Genomic DNA, 25,960 nt, shown 5'->3' with positions numbered 1-25,960 from the left:
AAAATAAGCTCTTAGTTTTTCTTTTTCTTTCTTTCTTTTTTTCTTTTTGAGATGGAGTCTCATTCTGTTGCCAGGCTGGAGTGCAGTGGCACGATCTCGGCTCACTGCAACCTCCGCCTCCCGGGTTCAGGCAATTCTCCTGTCTCAGCCTCCTGAGTAGCTGGGACTACAGGCCTGCACCACCATGCCCAGCTAATTTTTATATTTTTAGTAGAGATGGGGTTTCACCATGTTGGCCAGGATGGTCTCGATCTCTTGGCCTTGTGATCCGCCTGCCTCAGCCTCCCAAAGTGCTGGGATTACAGGTGTGAGCTACCTCGCCCGGTTCCAGTTTTGCTTTTTTTTTTTTTATTCTCTATTTTATTTATTTCTACTCTAGTCTTATTGTTTCCTTTATATGCTTATTTTGGGCTTAGTTTGTTATTCTTTTTCCAAGTCCTTTAAGTGTGAAGTTAGGATGCTTATTTGAGATCTTTTTATTTCCACTTACACATTTATTGCTATAAACTGCCCTTAGTACTGCTTTTGCTTTCCCATAAGTTTTGGTATGTCATGCTTTGTTTCTGTCTCAAGATAATTTTTAAATTTCCTTTTTAAATTCCCTCTTTGATCAATGGTTGTTCAAGAGTGTGGTGTTGTACTTGTGAATTTTTCCATTTTCTTTTCTTTTTAAATTGAGATGGAGTCTCGCTCTGTCGCCCAGGCTGGAGTTCAGTGGCGTGATCTCGGCTCACTGCAATCTCCGCCTCCTGGGTTCAAGTGATTCTCCTGCCTCAGCCTCCCAAGTAGCTGGGACTACAGGTGCGTGCCTCCACACCCAGCTAATTTTTGTATTTTTAGTAGAGACGGGATTTCACTGTGTTAGCCAGGATGGTCTCAATCTCTTGGCCTTGTGATCTGTCTGCCTTGGCCTCCTAAAGTGCTGGGATTACAGGCGTAAGCCACTAAGCCCGGCTAGTTTTTCCATTTTCTAGCAGTTATTGATTTCTAGTTTTATACCATTATGGTCAGAAAAGATACTCGGTATGATTTTGATCTTCTTAAATGTGTTAAGTCTGATTTCGTGAGCTAACATGTGAGTTATCCTTGAGAAAGTTCCATCTGTGCTTGAGAAGAATGTGTAGTCTTCTGCTGTTGGTTGGCAAATTCTATATATGTCTTTTGGGTCCATTTGATCCATAGTGTTGTTCAAGTTCACTGTTTATTGATTTTTCTGTCTGGATGATTTATCTATTATTAAAAGTGGAGTATTGAGCTTTCTTTTTATTATGTTGCTGTCAATTTTTCCTTTTAGATTTGTCAATATTTGCTTTATATATTTAGGTGCTCTGATATTGGATGTATTTGTATTCACAATTTTTATATCTTGCTATTGAATTTACTCATTTATCATTATATAATGACCTTCTTTGTTTTTAGAGACAACTTTTAACTTGAAGTGTATTTTGTCTGACATAAACTTAGCCAGCCCTGTTTTCTTTTCATTGCCATTTGCATGGAATTATCTTTTTCCATCCCTTTATTCTCAGCTTTTATGTGTCTTTGAATCTAAACTGAGTTCATTGTAGACAGCATATAGTTGGATCTTTAACCCACTCAGCCACTCTTCATATAGGTACACCTCATATATTGCACTTTGCTTTATTGCACTTCACACATACTGCATTCTTTACAAGTAGAAGGTTTGTGGTAACCTTGCATTGAGCAAGTCTGTTGGTGCCATTTTTCCAACAGCATGTGCTCACCTCATGTTTCTATGTCACATTTAGGTATTTCTTGCAATATTTCAAACTTTTTCATTATTATTATATCTGTTATGATGATCTGTGATCAGTGATCTTTGGCATTACTACAAATGTGCTGTTAGCAATAGACAGTTGTGAAGCTGAAATAAATTTTTCTAGACTATGAATAATAAAAGTAATTTCTATAACCATGGGAGAGAGCAAAGACAAAATTGTGTTTCTCTTTATTGAAAATAAAATTACAAAATTGTTGCGTGTGATGGTACCTGTAGTGCCAACTACTCTGGAGGTTGAGGCAGGAGAATCACTTGTGCCCATGGGTTTGAGACTGGCCTGAGTCCAAAAAAATTACAAAATTATTGTTGTATGAAGAAGTGTTCAGTGTAGGAAAAAATTTCTATAAAGGAGTATCAGGCAGTTAATAATTCTAATATTTTTTTTCTGGGTATCGTGATGTTTGTGGTGGTTATAATTTAAGTTGTAATTGTGCTTGCTTTTCTCATTATTTTATACTAACTTTGTACCTGATTAATAGTGTTTCCCAAATTATACGAACTTCAGGCCTCATAAAACTTGGATTTGTTCCTGGTCAGTAGTGCACCTAGACCTCTTTTTGGATTATTTACCTAAAAAAGGGATGGGTTGTATTGGTTGCCCTCTTGTGATACTTGTGGTATTTCCAGGAAAATTCCTGAGAATTAAGAATTTGTGGGCTGGGAATGGTGGCTTACGCCTCTAGTCCCAGCACTTTGGGAGGCCAAGGAGGTGTATCACTTGAGCCCACGAGTTTGTGGCCAGCTTGGGCAACATGGTGAAACTCTGTCTCTACAAAAAATAACAAAAATTAGCTGGGCATAGTGGCACTCACCTGTAGTTCCAGCTACTCAGGAGGCTGAGGTGGGAGGATCGCTTGAGCTTGGGAGATTGATGCTAGAGTGAGCTGTGTTCTCGCCATTACACTCCAGCCTGGGTGACAGAGCGAGACCCTGTTTCCGAGAAAAAAGAAAAATAAATAAAGAATTTGTGATTTGTGACTTGGGCTAGTTCGTTTCCTGTGGAACTCCTAACTAGGCTGCTCAGAAGTTATGCTTTTGATTTTGGCCTCATTAGCATCTAGCATAATGTTCTGGTCAACTGATATAACACACTTAGGCCGGGCGCGGTGGCTCAAGCCTGTAATCCCAGCACTGTGGGAGGCCGAGATGGGCGGATCACGAGGTCAGGAGATCGAGACCATCCTGGCTAACACGGTGAAACCCCATCTCTACTAAAAAATACAAAAAACTAGCCGGGCGTGGTGGCGGGCGCCTGTAGTCCCAGCTACTCAGGAGGCTGAGGCAGGAGAATGGCGTGAACCCGGGAGGCGGAGCTTGCAGTGAGCTGAGATCCGGCCGCTGCACTCCAGCCTGGGCGGCAGAGCGAGACTCCGTCTCAAAAAAAAAAAAAAAAAAAAAAAAAAAAAAAACAAACACACTTAATGTTGCTGGCAAATGCTGTACCAGATTCATTATAGGGCTTTTAAGGTACGCATTAAAACCACAAAATTTCGAATCAAATATTAATAGCTATCTATTCCTGCTTATATGTATTCTCCTTGTGATTTAAGATCATTGCTAAGCCACAGTTTAGCTTCTTAAAATTTTACTTTGTAGAAAATTTTAAAATTGAATATATAAAGAAGCATACAAATGCCTTCAAAATCTTACCACTTGGATACAACTACTATCATATGAAGGATGCTATCATTTAAAAATATACTTTGTAGTACTAGACTCCGAGCTGGGAGATCTTGTATTTCCTCGGTTCTAGACTTGTGAGTAATTTCCTGTATGACTTTGGACAAGTTAATTCCTCATTAAGGATCAGTCTTCTCATCTGGAAAGAGGGTAATAATACATTGTAGGGTTGTTGTGATGTATTTGGAATTTCTAAGTAGTTAGTAACAAAGTGCTTCCTAAATCATAAATTGCCATATAAATGAATTTTTCATTAATTTTTTTTGTAATTAAGAAACCATATAGAAACAAATGCTTTTTTTTTCTTTTCTTTTCTTTTTTTTTTTTTTTTTTTTTTGCACTATTACAGCTACAGAGATAACAACAAAAATACCAGCTTGAAAACTTGGAATAAAAATGATTTTAAGCCTCAGTGTAAACGAACAAACTTAGTGGCAAATGATGGAAAGAATTCTTGTCCAATGAGTTCAGGAGCTCAACAACAAAAACAATTCGGAATATCCGAACCTCCCAACTTACCTCGCAACAAAGAAACTGAGCTACTCAGACAAACACATTCATCAAAAATATCTGGCTCCACAATGAGAGGGCTAGACAAAAACAGTGCATTACAGACATTTAAGCCCAATTTTCAACAAAATCAATATAAGAAACAAATGTTGGATGATATTCCAGAAGACAACACTCTGAAGGTAAATGTTTAAATATCAGTTAATGACTTATTTACGTTTTAAAAAATATGAGGTAAATATTTAGAAAACTACAGAGATAAGAGCACCTGAAATAAATTCCATGACATACATTACTTGATTGGCATAAATATTAAGTTCCATTGAAGTGGATGAATGTTAGTTTCCGAAATATTTTCTTAGGGGTGTGAATGGCTGCTCCTTTTCCTTTAAAACTTTAGAGTTTTCTACTCAATTCTGACTTTCACTTTACACTCATTTTAAGGATAATGACAGTTTATCCATTGTTTGTGAAGTTACCTAGGCTCTTCATATGTCATTCTAAGTACTTTTCAACAGAGGTCAGCAAACATTTTCTATAAAGGGCCAGGTATTATTTTTGGCTTTATGGGTCATACTGTCTCTGTTACAGCTACTCAACAGTACTACTCAGCTCTGCCACTGTAACTTGGAAGCAGCCATAAACAATACATAAATGAATGGGCACGGCTGTCCTCCAACAAACGTTTACACAAACAGATGGCAGGTTAGATTTGCACTGCAGGCCATAGTTTTCTTTGTGATCAACTTATTATGACCTTTGCTTTATGATCTTACCCTATTTTACCTTTGTAGCCTCATATTTCATAGTCTACTAATTGTCCAATGCTTTAGCCACCTCAGACTCGTCACAGTTCTCTAAACATAGCATACACTCTGTGCTTTGGTTTATATTCTTCCCTATACCTGTGTCTCAACTGTACTTCCTCTGTACGCTCAGTGCTCTAATTGTTCTTTGTAAATATTATTTATATATTATGTGTGCTGGTTATTCCTCATCTCTGCTCCCTGGCCCCTTGGCCCACTTGATTCTTCACCTGCCCTTCTTTGTGTTTTGGAAGGCTGAATTGTCCTACGTAGTGCATCATCCTACGTAGTGCATCATCCTGAGATTGTTTACTTCCTGGCTTTTGCTAGAGGTCAGCCAGCAGGAGTCACTGGTACTACCAATCACAGGGTGGGAGGAAAAGTTGGGTTTTCTCACTTTCTCCTGTCTTAAATGTTTCATCACCAGCAGTGGCTGTGTCACTGCATGATGTAGCCCCTTCATGAGTATAGCTTTCCTGGGCTTGATACTTTTATTTTCTCCTCTTGTCCTTTCAACCTAGGAATGGTAACAACTTCTTACAGTCGTTAGTTTTTGTTCTGCCCATATGTCTGAAAAAGCAATCTTTTCAGTAAGCCATCGGGGTAAAATTTGTTTTTGCATGTTTTATTTTTTGTTGGAAATAAGATTAATAAAGCATGTTTCACAGTGGTCCTCAATCTTATGTTTCCTTGTACTCAAAATTATACGACATAATCACCTTAGTAACAGTGGTTTACTGTGGCCATAATCATCAACAGGAGGCATGTTAGAATCTTGGTTAGGAGGGGAAGAGGGAAGAAACTACTTGTGTTTTGAAAAAAAATCCCATCATATGCTCTTCACAACCCTCACACTCACAAAGGAAAGTGTCCCCCTGCCTTTGAAAATTAGTATTTTGACACACTGTATTCTTAGTTGATCTTCAAAAATGCTAAGAACATTTCCATCTCGGGGCTTTTATACTTGCTGTTACCACTGTCCTCATTTAACAACTCACTTAAAATAATAACCCCCATCTCTCTTTCTTTCTGTTTACCTTGTGTGTTTTTTCCTTAAAAAAAAGTACATTTCCTGACATTCTGTTATATGTTTATTTATTTTATAAATCCTCCACTAGACTATAAAATCTTCAAGAGCAGATATCTTGACTGTTTTGTCCATGAATGTTTCCTTAATAGCTATGTTTGGCGTGTAGTAGGTGTCCAGTAAACACTTTTGAAACGAATGAATGAATGAATATGTCTGGCTCCTTCCCTAGAGGCCCCTAGAGTGTGAATGCATTAGGGAAAGGAATGGCCTTACCTATATTTGTCACAGGATCTGGCATATGATGCTTTAAAATATTCAATGAATGAATGAGTGAATGAATACCTATATAAATAATTCTCCTCTTGATTAATTGTCTCTAAGTGCACCCTGGTTTCTCTCCATTGGTAATATAGTAATGATGGCCTTATTTAAGGGAAGTAACTATACTAAAATTTTCAGTAGTTCTTTTTACTCACTTGTCCATTGTAAGGACTTAGAATTTTTACATAGAAGGTAAATGAGTATGATGAAAAAAAATATTTTTCTAATGCTATGTATCTTATTTTTTCAAAAGGAAACCTCATTGTTTCAGTTACAGTTTAAGGAAAAAGCTAATTCTTTAAGAATTATTTCTGCAGTTATTGAAAGCATGAAGTATTGGCGTGAACATGCACAGAAAACTGTACTTCTTTTTGAAGTATTAGGTAGGTAAAATGCTTCAGAAATACTTGAGTGATACTCTTTGGACAACAGGTTTTAATGTCTGATGAGTCCTTTTTCTTCCAAATAAAAGTCTGATTTTTACTACTCCCTAAAGTGTATTCAAAGAACTGAAGTTCTAATATTAGTCCCAGTGGTAGATAGAATAATGCTCCCTAAAAATGTCTACATTCTAATTACCAAAACCTGTGAATGCTACCTTATATGGCAAAAGAGACTTTGCAGATGTAATTAAGTTAGTGATCTTGAAATGGGAGGATTATCTTGTATTATTTGGGTGGGTTCAGTGTAATCATAAGGGTCCCTTATACAAGGAAACCATTGAAAGATGCTACCTTGCTGACTTTGAAGATGGAGGGAGGGGCCATGACGCCAAGAATGCAGGCGTCTTCGAGAAGCTGGAAAAGTTAAGGAAGTAGATTCTACTCTAGAGCCTCCAAGAGGAACACAGCTTTGATGACTCATTATAGACTTCTAACCTCCATATATTAAGATAATGCTTTTGTGTTGTTTTAAGCTGACCACTAAATTTGTAGTAATTTGTAAGCAGCAATAGGAAACTGATACAGCCTCCTGCTTTTCCTTTTGTCCTGTTACATATATATACACACACACATATATATAGAAATAAATGTAAATATAAATATGTGTATATATAGATGTAGATTTCCATCAGTGCACTCATTTCACATGTTTAACTTTCACCTAAAAATGATTCCAGTTTCTCTCTTGTTACCATTAAGGAAGAAGCTTTATTATATAAAGTGACATTGGATTCAGTAGAGACTCAGACTTTTTGAGTAAAGCACACTGTATTCATTTTCAATTGCTGTGTAACAAAGTAATGGAAACTTAGCAGCTAAAAACCACACCCACTTCTTAACTCAAGTTTTGTAGATCAGAAGTCCATGTGGGCTTGACTGTGTTCTATACTTGGTATCACAGTGCTAAAATCAAGGTGTTGGCTGGGCTGGTTTTGTTCAGTTTTCATTTTTGGCTTTTTGGAGGTTTCCATGCCTATGGCCTCTGGAACTGCCATGTACTTCAGGGATTCTTCATGAAGTCCTACTCATGTTGCTTGAAGTATATCTCTTAGCTGGTTGGCATGGCTGTTACTACTCTATGTTGAAGCTTGACTTAGCTCTTATTTTGTTCAGATCTTACCAGTAGCCATGTAACTGCAATAGCAGATGGTATTCTATTTCATGTCAGTTTTCTGTCAGAGCTAGAATACTGTCAGAGGTAGAACATCTTATTTCAAAGATCTTAAACCCTGTCAAACTTCCCACTAAATTGCTTTTTCCTGTGTGAAGGATGCTTTTGGCTCTCACCTCATTTACAGAATGTAAATATTAAAAATAACCTGTGCCTATTAAAAGGACATGCTGATTCCATTCATTTCCCCAGGTTCTCTTTGGTGAATTGTTCAGGTTCACTCCAGAATATCCTTTTAAGAATATCACAATACTCGGTATAAACACCAATAGACATTCTTGTCAAGAAATGAAGGGGATCCATGCTTTTAGATGTGATGGTGAGCTTTCATAGTGCTATAATAATCCTGAGCTCCTAGGCTAGACTCTAAACTTGTCAAAGGTAGATGCTTCATTTTACTGCACTTTAGTGTCTAGCACACTGCACAGTATATAGGAAGTCCCTTTCAGTTGCAACCACCCCCATGCAAAAAAAAAAGAGACAACTTTAGTGGATTTTTAAATACGAATAGAGAATTATTCACACAACTGAAAAGTGGCTGGGTTTCTGACTTTAGGCAAAGCTTGATCTAGCTGCTCAAGAGATGACACAATGATTTCTCTGCATCCTTCTGGCCTGTCATAATGTTGGCTTCATCTTAAGGCTCCAGACTGTAGTCTCTCCAGAAGCTTCTGACTCTCCCCTTATGGTAGCAAGTTGTTTATTAAATTTCTGTAGACTCTACATTCTTATACCACACTGCCATATTCTTAGATTTTTCTTCTCATTGCTCTTTCCTAAAAACTAACAAATGAGTCTTTGCATATAACCATTGCTGACTGGGTGACATGCCCATCGCAGAAATCCTGAACTACATAGTTGAGCAATAAAATATGCTGATTGGATTAAGTCAGTCACAGTTCACTCCTGGATCTGGGGATGGGACAAATCCTATCCAAATAATATGGCTAAAAATGGAATTTTCCTAAAGGATAATCTGGGTCTTTTTAGCAGAAATGGAGGCCAGCCTCAAAATAACAAATGCCCACTACCAGTACTCAGTAGATGGTTATTAAATAAATGAATAATGCTGTCACTTGATAATAATTTCTTGAGATAAACATGAATTACAATTTGCATTTTATAGGGGAAGAAACAGATTTGAAAGTGGTTAAACAATTTATTCAACGAGGGAATAGGGAGATGTAGGTCGTAGGGTACAAACTTGCAATTATGGAGGACGAATAAGTCTAGAGGCTTAATGCACAGAGGAGGTCTGTGGTTAATATTATTGTATTGTATATTAAAAGTTTGCTAAGAGTAGATTGTAGGTGCTTTATCACACACAAAAAGGATAACTATGGAAGGTGATGGATACGTTAACTTGCTCGCTGTAGAAATGATTTCACTATATGTTTATAAAAGTATGTTGTATGTATATGAAAATATGCTGTATACCTTAAACGTATATAATAAAAATAAAAACCCGGTTTGCTCAAAGTCACAAAATATTAGTAAGTTGAGGTACCTGGGACTTGAATGCATGACTCCTGATTCTAATTCAATGTTTCTTTTTTCTTTAAATTATGATGCTTATTTGTTACACATGTGCATTTTATTATTATAATGTTGTAGACTGTTCTGGGGATTTAACCACTCTATACTATACATTCTAAGGAAAAAGTTTCAGATGGTCATTTATTATCAATTGTATGAGCTTGGCATATAATCTGTTCCTAAGTTGGAGAGAGTCAGAAGTTTTGTTTTCCTACCTGTAAAACTGCTTGAGAAATATCTTCTCTTCTTAAAATGTCTTCTTTATTACTGTATAAATAGAACTATGAGAGGTTGATATGGATACTTATTTAAACATCAGCTTCCCTTTGTTAAATTTTATTTGCAGTTTACCAACATTTATTTTTTCTCCCATTTCAATATTGCTTAGCTGTTCTTGATTCAGCTGTTACACCTGGCCCATATTATTCGAAGACTTTTCTTATGAGGGATGGGAAAAATACTCTGCCTTGTGTCTTTTATGAAATCGTGAGTATTTTTAAAGTATTCTTCGCAAAGCTATGTCAACAGAATATAAACATGCAGGCTATAATTCAGTTGAACTAAATTCTGTTAACAGTTTAGTACTTTTAACACTTCGTTTGATTTTAGTTCTGATATGAAAGTTGTTTATTTGTATAATATGAAGAGCCTACTATGTGCCAGGTACTGTGCTGGGTGTGAGGGATATAAAGTGGAATATAAATGGTGAATGGCTCTTTCTCTCAAAGAGTTTGTAATCCCAAGTAGAATGGTACAGAAATGTTACACTGTGGTGTGGTGAATGGCATGGTGGAGCTGGGTATGTGCAGGGTGCTAGAGAAGTAGGTAAGAAGGAAGGGGCAGATCAGGGAAAGATTTTCAAAGAAGGTGGTAACTTACCCTAGATCTTTAAGGACTAATAAGAATCAACTAAGCCAAAATGTGTTGGCGACAGAAAGAAGGATATAGTCTAAGGTGAGGGAGCAGCATATGCATAGACTTGAAGCTAAGAGAGAGCTTCACTTGTTCAGGGAACTGAAAGTAGTTATAATTACCAAAGTGAAGAGTTAGGAACTGATGGGGGTAAGGGCAGTGGTTGTGAAATTGGGGGAAAGCATAGTGAGCTGGGGTATAAGGAAGAGGCTTCGTGACAAAGAGGTCTGGAGATTGCAAAGGAGGCTGTTGACCTACACACATTGAGGCTGTAGAAGAGCTACATAAACTTCGTAAAGTCTGACCTTAATTCTGACACTGTCCTCAATTCTGAAATCAGACTTGGATTCCAGCATTTACTCCAACATTTTCTAGTTTTATGACTTAAGTAAGCTGCTTAAATTACTTGAACTTCAGATTTTTAAAAAAATCTATAAAATCGGGAGACAAATTCCTACTTCGAAAGGTTGTTAAGGAGATTAAATGATGAAACATGAATATACAGTGCATGACACATAGTAGGTGATCAAGAAAATTGTCAATTCCTATAATATCTTGAATGTGTATTATTTTTATCTAGTCTGATGTTTTTTTTAAAAAAACTTTGTTATTGTCATGTACAGAAAAGTGTAAAATCATAACCATACAGTTTGATGAAGTATCACAAAGTGAATGCCACCCAGGTTAAGAATAGAACATTGCCATCACCCCCCAAATACCTTTGTGCTTCTTCCCATTCACTGCCTTTTGTCTTCTACTTGCAAGTAACCACTAACCTGACTTTTAATGTCATCAATTAATTCTGCCTGTTTTTGAACTTTATAAAAACAGTATCACACAGTATGTCTTTTTAAATATGTGATTTCCTTTATTTGGCAAAATGTTTGTAAGGTTCATCTATATTGTTGTGTGTAGCTGTAGCTCACTCATTTACATTGCTTTGTATAACATTGTGTTGCATGAATATACCACAGTTTTCTATTTCACTGTTGGTGGGCATTTGGGTTTCTGGATTTTTGGCTGTTATGCATAATGTTCTATGAACATTCTTAGCTATGTCTCTTATGCATTTGCATGTATTTCTGTTTGATGTATACCCAGAAGTAAAATTTCTGGGTCATAGAGCATGTGTATATTCAAATACATTAGTTATTGCCAAAGCATTTTTCAAAGGATTATGTCAATTTAAGTACTCACAGGCAGTGTGGGAGAGTTGTGGTTGCTCTGCATTCTTACCAACACTTAGTATTGTCCATCTTTTTTATTATAACCATTCTGGTGAGTCAATTTAGTGTTATGTCATTTCTTTACAATTCCCTGGTGAGTAATGAGGTTGAAAACCTTTTCATATGCTATTTAGATATCTTTTTTTGTAAAGTCTGTTCAGGCATCTTGCTGTTTTCTTCTCAAGTTATTTGTCTTTTTCTTACGGATTCTAGGAATTAAAAAAAACTATTCCGGGAGTCAGTTTTCTGTCCATTATGTGCATTGCAAATATTTTCTCATATCCATCATTTGCTTTTTCCCACTTAATGATGGCTTTTGATAAACAGAAGTTTTTCATTTTCGTATAATCCTTTTATCAGTCATTAGTCTTTCCCCTTATAATTAGTGCTTTTTGTGACTATTTAGTGAAAGCAATTTCAGAATGCTTTAATTTTATTCATAATTGAGAGGATTTGGAGATTGCTGATCTTTTTCTGATTTACTTGTCTCTAAAGGCATCGAACTTTTGGGTGCCAACTTAAGCTTCAGGTCAGAGTGGGAGCGGTTACTAGAATCTCTTTTCCTTGGGGGCCTAAGATTCCATTTGTTTCCCAACTATACAAGTCTGTGAAAGCTCTGCTCAGTTTCTTAGACTCTGAACTGCCTTTCTGTAATTTGCAGACATCTCAGGGAGAAAGTACCCCCTAAATCAGGTTTCATCTGAGACTCCCACACTATCCTAGATGAGGGCTGGGGGTTCTCTGTAATTCCTCACTGTCTTGATATCTCTCTGATGCTTACGAGGAGATTTTTAACAAAACATTTCATCCAGCTATCCTAATTGTCATCTGATGAGCTGTTTTGAATCACCCAGTCTGCTGCCTACTGAAAGTAGAACCCTGGGAATCTGATAAAAGAGTGAGTAATTTCATGTGTCATTTAGTCTTTGAATGAGCAACAACTTGCTAGCTTGTAAAAGCCCTACCAATTGAGGGTCTTTCATCTGTTACAGGGCACCATGTGAATAACTATCATTGTCTTGTTAGCAGTGGGGCCCTGACTCACGTGAAGGAATTTTTACAGCATTTTGAGATGACACATGTTTAGTTGATAATATAAATACTAAAAAAATTGAAATTCGGATGAAGTAATAACTAATTTTTTGATATTCATTTTTTAAAAAACAGGATCGTGAACTTCCAAGACTGATTAGAGGCCGAGTTCATAGATGTGTTGGCAACTATGACCAGAAAAAGAACATTTTCAAATGTGTTTCTGTCAGACCGGCATCTGTTTCTGAACAAAAATCATTCCAGGCATTTGTCAAAATTGCAGATGTTGAGATGCGGTATTATATTAATGTGATGAATGAAACTTAAGTAGTGATAAAAGGAAGTTTAAATAGCATAAATTATAGCGGTTTTCTGTTATTACTTAATTTACCATCTCCATAGTTTTATAGCTACTGTTTTCTTGTATTTCACTTGTTGAATTAAAGTATTTGAATTCTTTTAAACGTGGAGTTTTTGCAGTGTAATTTTAATGTTTTTATTAAAATGATATATTTGCTAAAATCCACAACCATCCTAGATAAAAATGCTCACTATAACAGGAATAGATGATGCTTATTTAATATGGGATAATAATACATCTGAGTTAGCTCAAAAACCAGCATTGGGCTTAAGGGGGAAATATTAGAGGTATTTTAGAAGTATTTGCATTATCAGGAAAAAGACAAGTGTGCCCACTGTCAGTACTATTATTAAGCATTGTTCTGGAACTGCTAGTCTGTGCGATTCATTTAATTACTTCAAATATTTAATGAAAATCTGCTTTGTGCCAGGCATTGTTGCAAATGCTAGAGACAAAGTAGCTCACAAAGTAACAAAAATTAGGGGTACCAGAAATGTTGGTGTGCTTTGAACCAGGAGCCCATATATCATCATGTTTCTCCCATAACCATGATTCACGAGTCTGGAAATCAAGGAGTGGTAGCAGGGCTGACTTCCTCATTATTAGAGCAACTAATGTGCCCATGGAAGTTTTGCTCCCTACCTCCACAGTTTTGGGCTCTGTTGATTAACAGACCTTACTTTAAAAAAAGTCTTATTTGTAAGTAGTTTATTTGAGAATTTCACCTCATGCGAAGAAGTAAGGAATAGAGGGGGTGTTAAATAGGGAAGAAGGGAGACCAGTTACTAGGATGGCTTATTGAGTTGGCAACCACTAGGAGGGACTAAGGCATATATGCGTAAGCTCCCAGCACCTGTATTTAAGGGTTGACCAACACGGCAACAACGCCCTTGTACTTTCTGGTTGTGTATGTGTAAGCATTGGGCTGTTTTTCCATGATTTTCCACTCCATGGAATCAGAGAAACCTTATGGCAGGGCACAAGAAGCAGATGGAATAGGCCTGAGGTAATACTGTCAGACCGAATCTATGTGAAGCTGGTCAAAGTCTGCGCAGAATTGGTTATTGCCACCGTGGCTGGAATACGAGAAGATGGCTGAGAGGATTTGAAGTGGTGGACAAGAAGTATCTGATATAATTCTTAAGGAAGGAATGTTTTACCTGAAGTGCTTCCATGGTTCCATTCTACTGAAAGTTGAGACTGCCATTTGGCAATTTTGGTTCTTTATGTTTCTGAATCAGTAGGCAAAAAAGGAGTTTACTGTACTGCCTGTGGTAGTTCAATCCCAGCTAACAATGGAAAATTGTGTTTCTCTGCATAATGAGGAAAGGGAAGACCATATCTGATATGCAGGGGATTCTTTTAGCTGTCACTTAGTAAAAGTTAATGGAACACTATTATAGCAACCCAAGAAAAACAATAACACTGAGGATTCAGACTCACAAGGAATGTGGGTTGAATCTAGCTGAAGTTATGTAAAAGGGTACATGGAATAGTTGTGGAAGAAGGAGTTGTAAATGTCAGTTGTGGTCTTGTGATCAGTTGTAGGGTAAGGAAAAGCTAGTATGAGGAGGTAATATGACACATGAAGAGTGGTTGAGATAATGATGGTGTCCGGTTATTAAGGTCTTCCTAGAGAGGTAAGGAGCTAGAAGTAGCTCAAAGGGCTGCAAATGTGAATTTACTTTTCCATATTTGCCTGAGGAAGAATTGAATGTGATCCAGAAGAGTTCATCTTTTCTCTTACTCCTGTCCTTTCGCTCTATCTGTATATGGTTGGGTCATGGAAGTCTGATCCTTGTTGGTTACCATTTTTCTCTCTCCTAGGGCCTATTTACAGGGAGTTGGGTTATAGTGAGAGATTCTGCCACCTGGAAATATTTCCAAAGCATATGTCTTTCCATAGCGGTCCTCTATTCAAAGACCACTGATGGCTTGTTATTGTCTACAGGATAAAACCTAAACTCTTACACCCTTAAGATATTTCAGGACATTTACGGCCTGGTCCCTGCTTGCTTCTGTGACTTCTCCAACCATTTTTTCTTCACTTCTCAAGATGTAGGCCCAAACCTCACAGGCATGCTCTCCATTCCCTAAGCAGGCAGTGATTAAGCACCCATCCCTGAGCTTCTCTCCGTTCTCGTGATTCCCCAAAGGGATCGGCAGCTGTAATCAGTCACTGTAAGGTGTAAGGTGTGATCAGCAGCTGTAATCAGTCACTGTAAGGTGTAAGGTGTGATCAGCAGCTGTAATCAGTCACTGTTGCAGGACTCTACGCTGATTTGTTCTAGAGAGGTCCTGTGTAATTACTTTGTTTTTAATGAGGTCCTCCAGGATCTAGGCTCCTCCGGGATGCACAGTCCCCTAGGGCCAGGGGTAGGTAGAAAAGGAGATGTCAGAAGGGTGGGTACAGACATAGGTGACGACTACAAAGGCTGTTGCAACCAATAAAGGGGAGGAGGATTTTGGATCAGGGCCCTGGAGTTAACCTCAGACACAGAGTAAGTTGGGCAGGAGGGTGAATAAGCTGGTACCTTAGTATCCCTACAGCCTGAGGGTCTTGATTTCCCCAGTTGTATGATGTTCTATAGGATAGTTTTTCAGACATAACTTTCCTTTTCTCCACCTCTCTGCCTTTCAAGAGTTTTCTACATTCCAGAAATATTTTGATTTAATGTTCACAACTTAATATCTTTTTATTAATGACAGTGTCCATTAATACTATGCAATGTCCTCTCATGATTGTAGATTTCAACATAATGACATCTCTATGAGATAGGCGTTTAATACAGAGATTTCAAGCCCTCGGCCATATATTTGAATTACTTAAGGAGCTTAAGGCCCCTTCCAGAGATTCTAATTACATTTATTGGGGGATGGTGCCATAATCTCTACTTTAAAAATGTATTATATGTCCTTACTACTCAGTGTGATCCACAAAACAGCAGAATTGGCATCACCAAATGTAAAATTTTAACTTTCGAAATGTAGAGTATTAGGCCCTACACCAGACCTATTGAATCAAAATCAGCATTTAGCAGGACCACCAGGTGGTTTGTATGTCAGTTAAAGTTTTAGAAGCAGTGACCTTCGTGATTCTTGTTTTCAGTCCAGACTGAGAAGTATAGATTTACCAGGTGAAGAAGATGAAAGGCATTATTGAGGGAGCAGCTGAAATGTATATTCCCGATCAGTGGCAGCATTCACAAGTGATGTCTCTCCGGTTTGGAATTTCTAATAAGACCCTTGACACCAGAGATTGGTCCCACTCATTTCCCAAGGAGGCAGCCTTCTGAGAAAACAGGCATGTGAAACTTCGCTTGATGCCATTTCCCTGCAGTACTAGCACAGTATGTCCAAATGTGAAAACCTGTTAATGTGGCTAGATTAAACAGCAGCAGCAGGGTGAAAATCCCAGCAGTTAGACTCAGCTACATCCCTCTAGGAAAGGAGCTTCTCATATACCCTAATACCCTTCAGCTTTCTTAGCTCAGAGGCGTTTTGAGGTATGGATATCTGGAGAGGAAGTACAGCGAGGTCTCAAGGGTGGATATCCTCGTTCCCTTTCTCCCCAAACTATACGAACTTTCAGATACATTTCTTCATGTCAGTGTAACTGAACCATGTAGACATCAACACCAAAACCAAAATGACAGTGTCAACATGCATAATGGGCTGTCTTTTTAAAATAAAGAATAGGGTGGTTGGATGGTCTAACATTTTCCATAGGTCTGAAGTTTATCTCAGAATTTTGTAATAAAGCGTCAAAACTAGCACTAAATGGTTAAGGCTAGTGAATTCTTAATTCTGGGAGTATTTAATAGGAGTAGTTATTCTAACTACAATGGGATTTGACTGCTTTAAAGTTGGAGGGGCCAGGTGCGGTGGCTTATGCCTGTAATCCCAGCACTTTGGGAGGCCGAGGCGGGTGGATCACCTGAGGTCGGGAGTCCGAGACCAGCCTGACCAACATAGAGAAACCCCGGCTCTACTAAAACTACAAAAATTAGCTGGGCATGGTGGCGCATGCCTGTGATCCCAGCTACTTAGGATGCTGAGGCAGGAGAATTGCTTGAACCTGGGAGGTAGAGGTTGTGGTGAGCCGAGATCGTGCCATTGCACTCCAGCCTGGGCAGCAAGAGCAAAACTCTGTCTCAAATAAAATAAAAAATAAAGTTGGAGGAATGTATGTCTCAGCCTGAAGGACAGCTAACAAATACTAATGAAACATTGGCCATATCCAGTCAGCATCCCAGGTGCTGGCCTTGCTGCAGTCACGAAGGCAGTTATGGCCTTACCTGTATGGAATTTACAATTTGGTAGGAAACTCAGCTATAAACAAGCAATCAAGGTCATTGAATGCTGCTGGATGAGTACAGGATGCTGTGGAAACATAGAAGCAGGTCTTACCTGGTCTGGGCAGACAAGGAAGATTGAGCTGAGCCAGTGACATGTAATAAACCTGAAGGAGAAGCAGGGGTATGCCAAGTAAAAGGCAGAGAGAAGAAGATGTTACACAGAAGGAACAGCAAGTGTGAACGTCTGGAGGCAAGAAATTATGACTTCTAAGTCCAGAATTGCTGGAGAATGCTGATGCAAGAGTCACTGTGGGACCAGATGAGGCTGTGGAGGTAGGCATGGGTCAGATAATAAAATATCGTTTGCGTCCTTGAAAGGAATTTTGCCTGTATCTTAAGAATGATGAGAATCCATAAGGACTCTGAGCAGGAGAGTGATGATCAGATTTTTATCTTAGAATGCCACAGTGTGAATGGATTGAAGGCTAGTGAGCATAGCAGCAGGGAGATGAAGTAAGAGACTATTCCAATAGTCCAGACAAGAAAAGACATCAGCCTGTTGCAGATTTTGGCAATTGGGATAAGCCGTGGTTGAATCAGAAATAGAACGAAGTACAGAATCTATATGACTTGCTAGAATTAGATGTTGATCTTGAGAGAAATAAATGAATGAAAGAAAACTCCCAGGTTTCTGACTTGAGTGTGGATTCCTTTTACTGCGACATGAGTGACTGGAGGAGCGGATTGGGAGAGTGGCAGGGTGAGATGAGTTTCATCTGGGATCTGTTAAACTGCGTATGGTCACGATCCATGGGGAGATAATCAGGAAGCAACTGGTAATACAGTACTAATGATGAAAGGTTTACCCATGAAGTTTAGACGGTAATCAGTGTCACAGGGACAGGTGAACTCTTTCAGGGCTTGATCTGTAGAATTAGAACAGAATTTAGGAAAAATTCCCAGAAAACACCAATATATAAGATACTGTTAGAGAAGAAACCATTAACAGTTGTTAAGGAATGGCCAGTATGTGTCAGGAAACCAGTGTGATTGCACGGAAGCTAATAGATAAGAGTGTTTTAGAAAGAAAGCAGTAACATTTGTTACATGTTATCAAAAGTGAGATCAGTGTGAAAAGTAGTGTGGATTTTGTGATGTGGCACATTTCTGATTATAGAGATAATTATAGAAATCTCTGAATATACAGATTGTTGTTAGGGAAAATGATGGTGAAATCAATGACTGAAGAACACCTATTGACAATGTATCATAGGAATATATTTATTTTTATTGGTGGTTTTAAGGGATCCTATTATATTCTCTTAAAGATACTGGAGACAGAGCATGATGGGACGAAATCAAACCAGCATCTCAGAGTTCCTGCTCCTGGGCCTGCCCATCCAGCCAGAGCAGCAAAACCTGTTCTATGCCCTGTTCTTGGCCATGTATCTTACCACCCTCCTGGGGAACCTCCTCATCATTGTCCTCACTCAACTGGACTCCCAGCTCCACACGCCTATGTATTTGTTTCTCAGCAACTTGTCCTTCTCTGACCTCTGCTTTTCCTCAGTCACAGTGCCCAGATTGCTGCAGAACATGCAGAACCACGACCCATCCATCCCCTATGCAGACTGCCTGGCCCAAATGTACTTCTTCTTGTATTTTTCAGATCTAGAAAGCTTCCTCCTTGTGGTCATGGCCTATGACCGCTATGTGGCCATCTGCTTCCCCCTGCGCTACACCGCCATCATGAGCCCCATGCTCTGTCTCGCCCTGGTGGTGCTGTCCTGGGTGCTGACCACCTTCCATGCCATGTTACACACTTTACTCATGGCCAGGTTGTGTTTTTGTGCAGACAATGTGATCCCCCACTTTTTCTGTGATATGTCTGCTCTGCTGAAGCTGGCCTGCTCTGACACTCGAGTTAATGAATTGGTGATATTTATCATGGGAGGGCTGATTCTTGTCATCCCATTCCTACTCATCCTTGGGTCCTATGCAGGGATTGTCTCCTCCATCCTCAAGGTCCCTTCGTCTAAGGGTATCTGCAAGGCCTTCTCTACTTGTGGCTCCCACCTCTCTGTGGTGTCACTGTTCTATGGGACCGTTATTGGTCTCTACTTATGCCCATCAGCTAATAGTTCTACTCTAAAGGAGACTGTCATGGCTGTGATGTACACTGTGGTGACCCCCATGCTGAACCCCTTCATCTACAGCCTGAGGAACAGAGACATGAAGGGAGCCCTGGAAAGGGTCATTTGTAAAAGGCAAAATCTCTTCCTTCTATGATGGTGATGCTTGGGAGTCTTACATGATTTTATCCAATAGATACATGGACATTAATCTTTCAATATTATTGCAGATCTCTTTTTTTCTCCACATGGAACTTTTTGTTTAAATGTAATATTACATAGTTTCTGAGTAAGTAAAACAAATGTGGGGGGACATGTAGTTGAAGTAAGAAGGTGTTCTCAGTAACCTGCTAGGAAGATTTTCCTTTATGCTAATCCCAGGTGAAGAAAATCTTTAAAGATTGAAAATCTTTAAATTAAAAATTCTGTCTTCATTGTTAAACCACCAATTTATCATGTGTACTTACAAAAACCCTGCAGGTCTGCATTAAATGATAGTCTGTCCTCATGTCAATAATAAAACCCAAACATCTCAGTCCCCTTCTTTACTAAACAAAACTTCAAATTTTGAAAAAAATATTTTTACTCATTTTCCTGAGCAAGTGTTCACATCAGCCTGTCTTCTAACCTTGTTTTCTTCTTAATTTTTATGTCTGCATGTCTTTTTACCTGACCCAAACCTAAAATGAACTTTCTATTTGCTTAGATACCATAGTTTAGTTTATCTGTATCTGAGAACTAAGTCATACCTGAGGCCCTAAAAGGACTTCTCAAGCATGGGGAAGGGAACCAAAGTCTGCTTAAGAACCCCACTCATTTGTTCACTCATTCATTTATATTAGTTATTTAAAATTGTTTTAAACATCGACACATAATAATTGTATATATTTATTGGGTACAGTGTGATATTTTAATACGTGTATACAACGTACAATGATCACATCAGGAAAATTAGCACTTCTATCACCTCAAAATTTATCATTTCTTAGTATTGAGAACATTCAACATTCTCTCTTCTAGTTATTGGAAAAATGCAAAAAAATTGTTTACTAGAGTCCTACAGTGCTATAGACTACTAGAACTTATTCCTCCTATCCTGTAAGTTTTAATCCATTAACTAACCTCTATAACCCCACTTCTTCCCCTTCTCAGCCTCTAGTGGCCAATATTCTACTCTATACTTCTATACTGCCAACTTTTTAAGCTTCCACACGTGAGCGAGAATATGTGGTATTTATTTTTCTGTGCCTGACTTATTTAACAAATATCCTTCAGGCTCATCCATGTTGCCATGAATAACAAGATTTTATACTTTTTAATGACCGACTAGTATTCCATTGTGTATATATACACCATATTTTCATTATTTATCTGTTGATGGCCACTTAGGTTGATTCCATATGTTGGCTGACATAAATCGTGCCTAGGAGTGAAGATGTCTCCTGGACATACCTATTTTCTTTCTTTTGCATACACACCAGTAGTGGGATTGCTGGATCATTTGGTAGTTCTATTTTTAGCTTTTTTTTGAGAACTTCCATACCATGTTCCACAATGGCTGTACTAATTTACATTCCCACCACTAACAGTGTATAAGAATTACCCTTCTCCCCATCTTTGCCAACATTTGTTATTTTTAGTCTTCTTGATAAGACTCACATTAATTGGTGTGAGATGAGATCTCATTTTGGATTTGATTTGAATTTCCCTAATAATTAGTGACGTTGGGCATTTTTTCATGCACTTGTTGGCCATTTGTATGTCTTTTTTTTTGAGAAATGTTTATTCAGATCCTTTGCCCATTTTTTACTTAGATGATTATTACTTTTTGCTGTTGAGTTGAATTCCTTGTACATTCTAGATATTAAAACCTTACCAAATGAATAGCTTACAAAGATTTTCTCCCATTCTGTAGGTTTTCTGTTCATTCTGTTGATGGTTTTCTTTGCTGTGCAGAAGCTTTTTAGTTTGACATAATCCAATTTGTCTGTTTTTTCTTTTGTTGGCTGTGCTTTTGAGGTCTTATCCACAAAATCTTTGCCAAGAGTAAGGTGCTGAAACATTTTCCCTATGTTGTCTTCTAGTAGTTGCATAGTGTTGGGTCTTACATTTAAGTCTTTAATCAATTTTGAGTTAATATTTGTATATGGTGAGAGATAGGGGCCTAGTTTTATTCGTCTGCATGTAGATATTCGGTTTTCACAGAACCATTTATTGAAGAGACTGACTTTCCCAGTGTATGTTCTTGGTGCTTTTGTCGAAAATCAGTTGGCTGTAAATACATGGATTTATTTCTGGATTCTCTATTGTGTTCTATTGGTGTATCAGTCTGTTATTATAGCTGTACCATGCTGTTTTGGTTACTATAGTTGTGTAGTGTAGTTTGAAGTCAGGTAGTGTGATGCAGAGTTTTGTTCTTTTTGCTCAGGATTGGTTTGGCTGTTTGGGGTGGTTTGTGGTTCCATATAAATTTTAGGATTTTTTTCTATTTCATGAAAGAATATCATTTCTATTTGATAAGAATTACATGAAATTGGTAGATTGCTTTGGGTAGTATGGTATTATTAATGATATTATTTCTTCCAATCCATGAACATAGAATGTTTTTCTGTGTGGTTTTTTTTTTTTTTTTTTTTTTTTTGCATCCTCTTCATTTTCTTTCTTTCTTTCTTTTTTTTTTTTTTTTTTTTTTGAGACGGAGTCTCACTGTGTCGCCCAGGCTGGAGTACAGTGGCCGGATCTCAGCTAACCGCAAGCCCCACCTCCCGGGTTTACGCCATTCTCCTGCCTCAGCCTCCCGAGTAGCTGGGACTACAGGCGCCCGCCACCTCGTCCGGCTAGTTTTTTGTATTTTTTAGTAGAGACGGGGTTTCACCGTGTTAGCCAGGATGGTCTCGATCTCCTGACCTCGTGATCCGCCCGTCTCGGCCTCCCAAAGTGCTGGGATTACAGGCTTGAGCCACCGCGCCCGGCCCATTTTCTTTCATATAATTTTCCTTATAGAGACCTTTCACCTCACTGGTTAAATTTTTTTCCTAGGTAGTGGGATTGCTTTCTTGATTTGTTTTTGGCTACTTTGTTTTTGGTGTATAGGAATGCTACTGATTTTTGTATGTTGATTTTGTATTCTGCAACTTTACTGAATTCACTTAATTTAATTTAAATGTAAGACATTTTGATGGGATTCTTAGGTTTTTCTGTAGATAGGATTATGTCATCTGCAAAGGACAATTTGACTTCCTTCTTTTTGGCTTGGATGTTGTCTATTTTTTCTCTTGTCTAATTGCTCTGGATAGGATTCCAAGTAGCATATTTAATAAGATTGGCAAGAGTACACATCCTTTTCTTATTCCAGTTCTTAGAGAAAAAGCTTTTCTCCATTCAACATGATGTTAGCTGTGGATTTGCCATCTTTGGTCTTTATTGTGTTTAGATACATTTCTTCTATACCTAATTTATTGAGAATTTTTTTCATAAAGTGGTGTTGAATTTTATCAAATGCTTTTTCTGTGTCTATTGAGATGATCATATGGGTTTTGTCCTTCATTCTGTTAACGTGATGTATCTCATATGTTGATTTCCATATGTTGAGCCATCTTTGCATTCTTGAGATAAATCCACTTGATCATAGTGCATAATCTTTTTGATGTGCTGTTGGATTTTGTTTGCTAGTATTTTGTGAAGAATTTTTGCATCTATGTTCATCAGGGATATTGGCGTGTAGTTTTCTATTTTTGTTTTGTCGTCTTGTTTTGGCGTCAGGGTAATGCTATCCTTGTAGAATGTGTTTGGAAGAGTTTCCTCCTCTTCAGTTTTTTGAAACAGCTTGAAAAGAAATGGTATTGGCCTTTTTTTTCTCTAAAGTTTTGAACAATTCAGCAGTGAAACCATTTGATCCTGGACTTTTTTTTTGTTGTTGGCAGATGTTTACTTACAGATTCAATCTTATTACTCATTATTTGTCTGTTCAGGTTTGTTTTTTTCTTCTGGGTTCAATCTTTTTTTTTTCTTTGGTGGAGTCTCACTCTGTTGTCCAGGCTGGAGTGCAGTGGTGAGATCTCAGCTCACTGCAACCTCCGCCTCTTGGGTTCCTGCCATTCTCCTGCCTCAGCCTCCCAGCCCGAGTAGCTGGGACTGCAGGCACCCGCCACCACGTCCAGCTAATTTTTTGTATTTTTAGTAGAGATGGGGTTTCACCGTGTTAGCCAGGATGGTCTCGATCTCCTGACCTCGTGATCTGCCCACCTCGGCCTCCCAAAGTGCTGGGATTACAGGCATGAGCCACCGCGCCCGGCCTCTTCTTGGTTCAGTCTTTATAGGCTGTTCGTGTTCAGGAATTTATCTATTTCCTCTAGGTTTTCTAATTTGTTGGTGTATGGTTGTTCATAATATTTTCTAATGATCCTTTGTATTTCTGTGGTATCACTTATAATGTCTCCTTTTTCATTTCTGATTTTATTTATTTGGGTTTTCTCTCTTCTTAATTAGTTTAGCTAATGGTTTGCCAATTTTGTTAAACTCTTCCTAAAAGTCACCTTTTCATTTTATTAATATTTTGCATTTTTAGTCTCAATTTTATTTATTTCTGCTTTGATCTTTATTATTATTTCTTTCCTTGTACTACTTTTGGGTTTGATTTGTTCTCACTTTTCTAGTTCCTCGAGGTGTATTGCTAGTTTGCTTATTTGAAATCTTCTTTTTTTTGATGTAGGAGTTTGTTAACTATAAATTTCCCTCTTAATACTGCTTTTGCTGTATTCTATAGGTTTTGGAATGTTGTGTTTCTATTTTTATTTTAAGTTCCAGGGCAAATGTGCAGGATGTACAGGTTTGTTACATAGGTTAATGTGTACCTTGGTGATTTGCTGCACCTATCAACCCATCACCTAGGTATTAAGCCCAGCATGCATTGGCTATTTTTCCTGATGCTCTCCCTCCTACTGCCCCCGACCCCAACAGGCTCCAGTTATATCCCTCTGTGTCTGTGTGTTCACATTGTTCAGCTCTCACTTATAAGTGAGAACATGTGGTGGTTGGTTTTCTATTCCTGCATTAGTTTGCTGAGGATAATGGCTTCTGGCCCCATCCATGTCCCTGCAAAGGACATGATCACCAGTGGCTCACGCCTGTAATCCCAGCACTTTGGGAGGCCAAGGTGGGCAGATCACCTGAGGTCAGGAGTTCGAGACCAGCCTGGGCAACATGGTGAAACCCCATCTCTACAAAACTACAAAAATTAGCTAGGCATGATGGCGGGTGCCTGTAATCCCAGCTACTGGGGAGGCTGAGGTGGGAGAATCACTTGAGCCCAGGAGGTGGAGGTTGCAGTGAGCTGAGATCGTGCTATTGCACTGCAGCCTGGGTGACAGAGTGAGACTCTTGTCTTGAAGAAAAAAAAAAAAAATCTCATTCCTTTTTATGGCTGCATAGTATTCCATGGTGTATATGTATCATATTTTTTTTAATCCAGTCTATCATTGATGGGCATTTGGGTTGATTCCGTGTCTTTGCTATTGTGAATAGTGTTGCAGTGGACATATGTGTGCATGTACCTTTATAACAGAATGATTTATATTCTTTTGGGTATATACCCAGTAGTGGGATTGCTGGGGCAAATTGTATTTCTGGTTCTAGGTCTTTGAGGAATTGCCACACTGTCTTCCACAATGATTGAACTAATTTACATTCCCACCAACAGTGTAAAAGTGTTCCTGTTTCTCTGCAGCTTCGCCAGCATCATTGTTTCTTGACTTTTTAACAATCACCATTGTGACTGGCATAAGATAGTATCTTATTGTGGTTTTGATTTGCGTTTCTCTAATGATATGCGATGTTGAGTTTTTTTCGTATGTTTGCTGGCTGCATGTGTGGAGATTGAGGAGAATAACCCTGCACTGCCCAAGGCAACAGCAATGGCCTTCTCCGAGGCAGTTGCCAGGCAATGTTTATTCTCCTCAGGACCCACCCCCAACACCCCTGTTTGCATCTAGACCTATAACTAGACTAAAGTCCTGGCAGGGCCCCAGATGTGAGGTTCAGAGTGTGACCCATGAAGAAGTGTGCTATACTCCAAAAGAACTGCTTGAGTTTTCTAATTTAAATGAGCAGAAATCTAAAGAACAGGCATGGGAATGGATATTAAACATGTAGGATAATGGTGGAAGGAGCATAAAGTTGTATCTGGCTGAATTTATTGCTTTGGGCCCCCTAAGCAGGAATTCTGCATTTATTATTGTAGCTTGGGGAGTTAAAAAGGTTCTACTGACTTATTTGTTGGTTGGCTGAAATATGGATTAGAAGATGGCCCACTGTGAGTGAGCTGGAAATGCCTCATCTCCCTTGGTTTAATGTAGAGGAAGGAATCCAAAGGCTTAGGGAGATTGGGATGCTGGAGTGGATTAGTCATTTTAGAACCACTCATCCCAGCTGGGAGGGTCCAGAAGATATACCCTTTATCAATACTTTGTGAAATAGATTTGTGAGGGCAGCACCTGCGTCCGTGAAGAGCTCTGTGATTGCTCCTCTCTGTATGTCAGATCTTACAGTGGGAACTGCAGTCACTCAACTATAAAATTTAAATGCAATGGGAATAATTGGATCCCGAGGTGGCAGGGGCCAAGTGGCAGCACTCAACCATCAAAGACAAGGTGGCTGTAGCCACCGTAATGGACAGCAGAGGCAAAGCAGCAATCAGAATAGTC

General features: G+C 38.5%; 2 protein-coding genes across 12 annotated transcripts in view; both read left to right on the top strand.

Annotated features, from left to right (window-relative positions):
* LOC105471893 (spermatogenesis associated 22) overlaps nucleotides 1-12,932 on the top strand; it is a 68,172-nt gene extending 55,240 nt beyond the window's left edge. For all 11 annotated transcript variants that reach the window (XM_071082138.1, XM_071082136.1, XM_011724708.2 and 8 more), the window contains 4 exons: nucleotides 3,831-4,173; nucleotides 6,402-6,531; nucleotides 9,687-9,784; nucleotides 12,604-12,932. In XM_071082138.1, the coding sequence (XP_070938239.1) occupies nucleotides 3,831-4,173; nucleotides 6,402-6,531; nucleotides 9,687-9,784; nucleotides 12,604-12,795 (763 nt within the window). In that variant the 3' untranslated portion in view covers nucleotides 12,796-12,932. The remainder of the gene's footprint in view (nucleotides 1-3,830; nucleotides 4,174-6,401; nucleotides 6,532-9,686; nucleotides 9,785-12,603) is intronic.
* Nucleotides 12,933-18,471: 5,539 nt separating this feature from the next.
* LOC105471883 (olfactory receptor 1E2) lies at nucleotides 18,472-19,416 on the top strand. Its single transcript, XM_011724689.2, has one exon. The coding sequence runs from the start codon at nucleotides 18,472-18,474 to the stop codon at nucleotides 19,414-19,416; it is 945 nt and encodes a 314-aa protein (XP_011722991.2).
* The last annotated feature ends 6,544 nt before the right edge of the window (nucleotides 19,417-25,960 follow it).

Source organism: Macaca nemestrina, chromosome 17 (genome assembly GCF_043159975.1).
Source record: "Macaca nemestrina isolate mMacNem1 chromosome 17, mMacNem.hap1, whole genome shotgun sequence".
NCBI classification, from domain to species: domain Eukaryota; kingdom Metazoa; phylum Chordata; class Mammalia; order Primates; family Cercopithecidae; genus Macaca; species Macaca nemestrina.
The sequence above is the reverse complement of the archived record's forward strand: the minus strand, read 5'-3'. Positions and strand labels throughout refer to the sequence as shown.

Excerpts from the sequence above, each read along its gene's own strand:
- LOC105471883 (XM_011724689.2), top strand. The coding sequence starts at position 18,472 with ATGATGGGACGAAATCAAACCAGCATCTCAGAGTTCCTGCTCCTGGGC.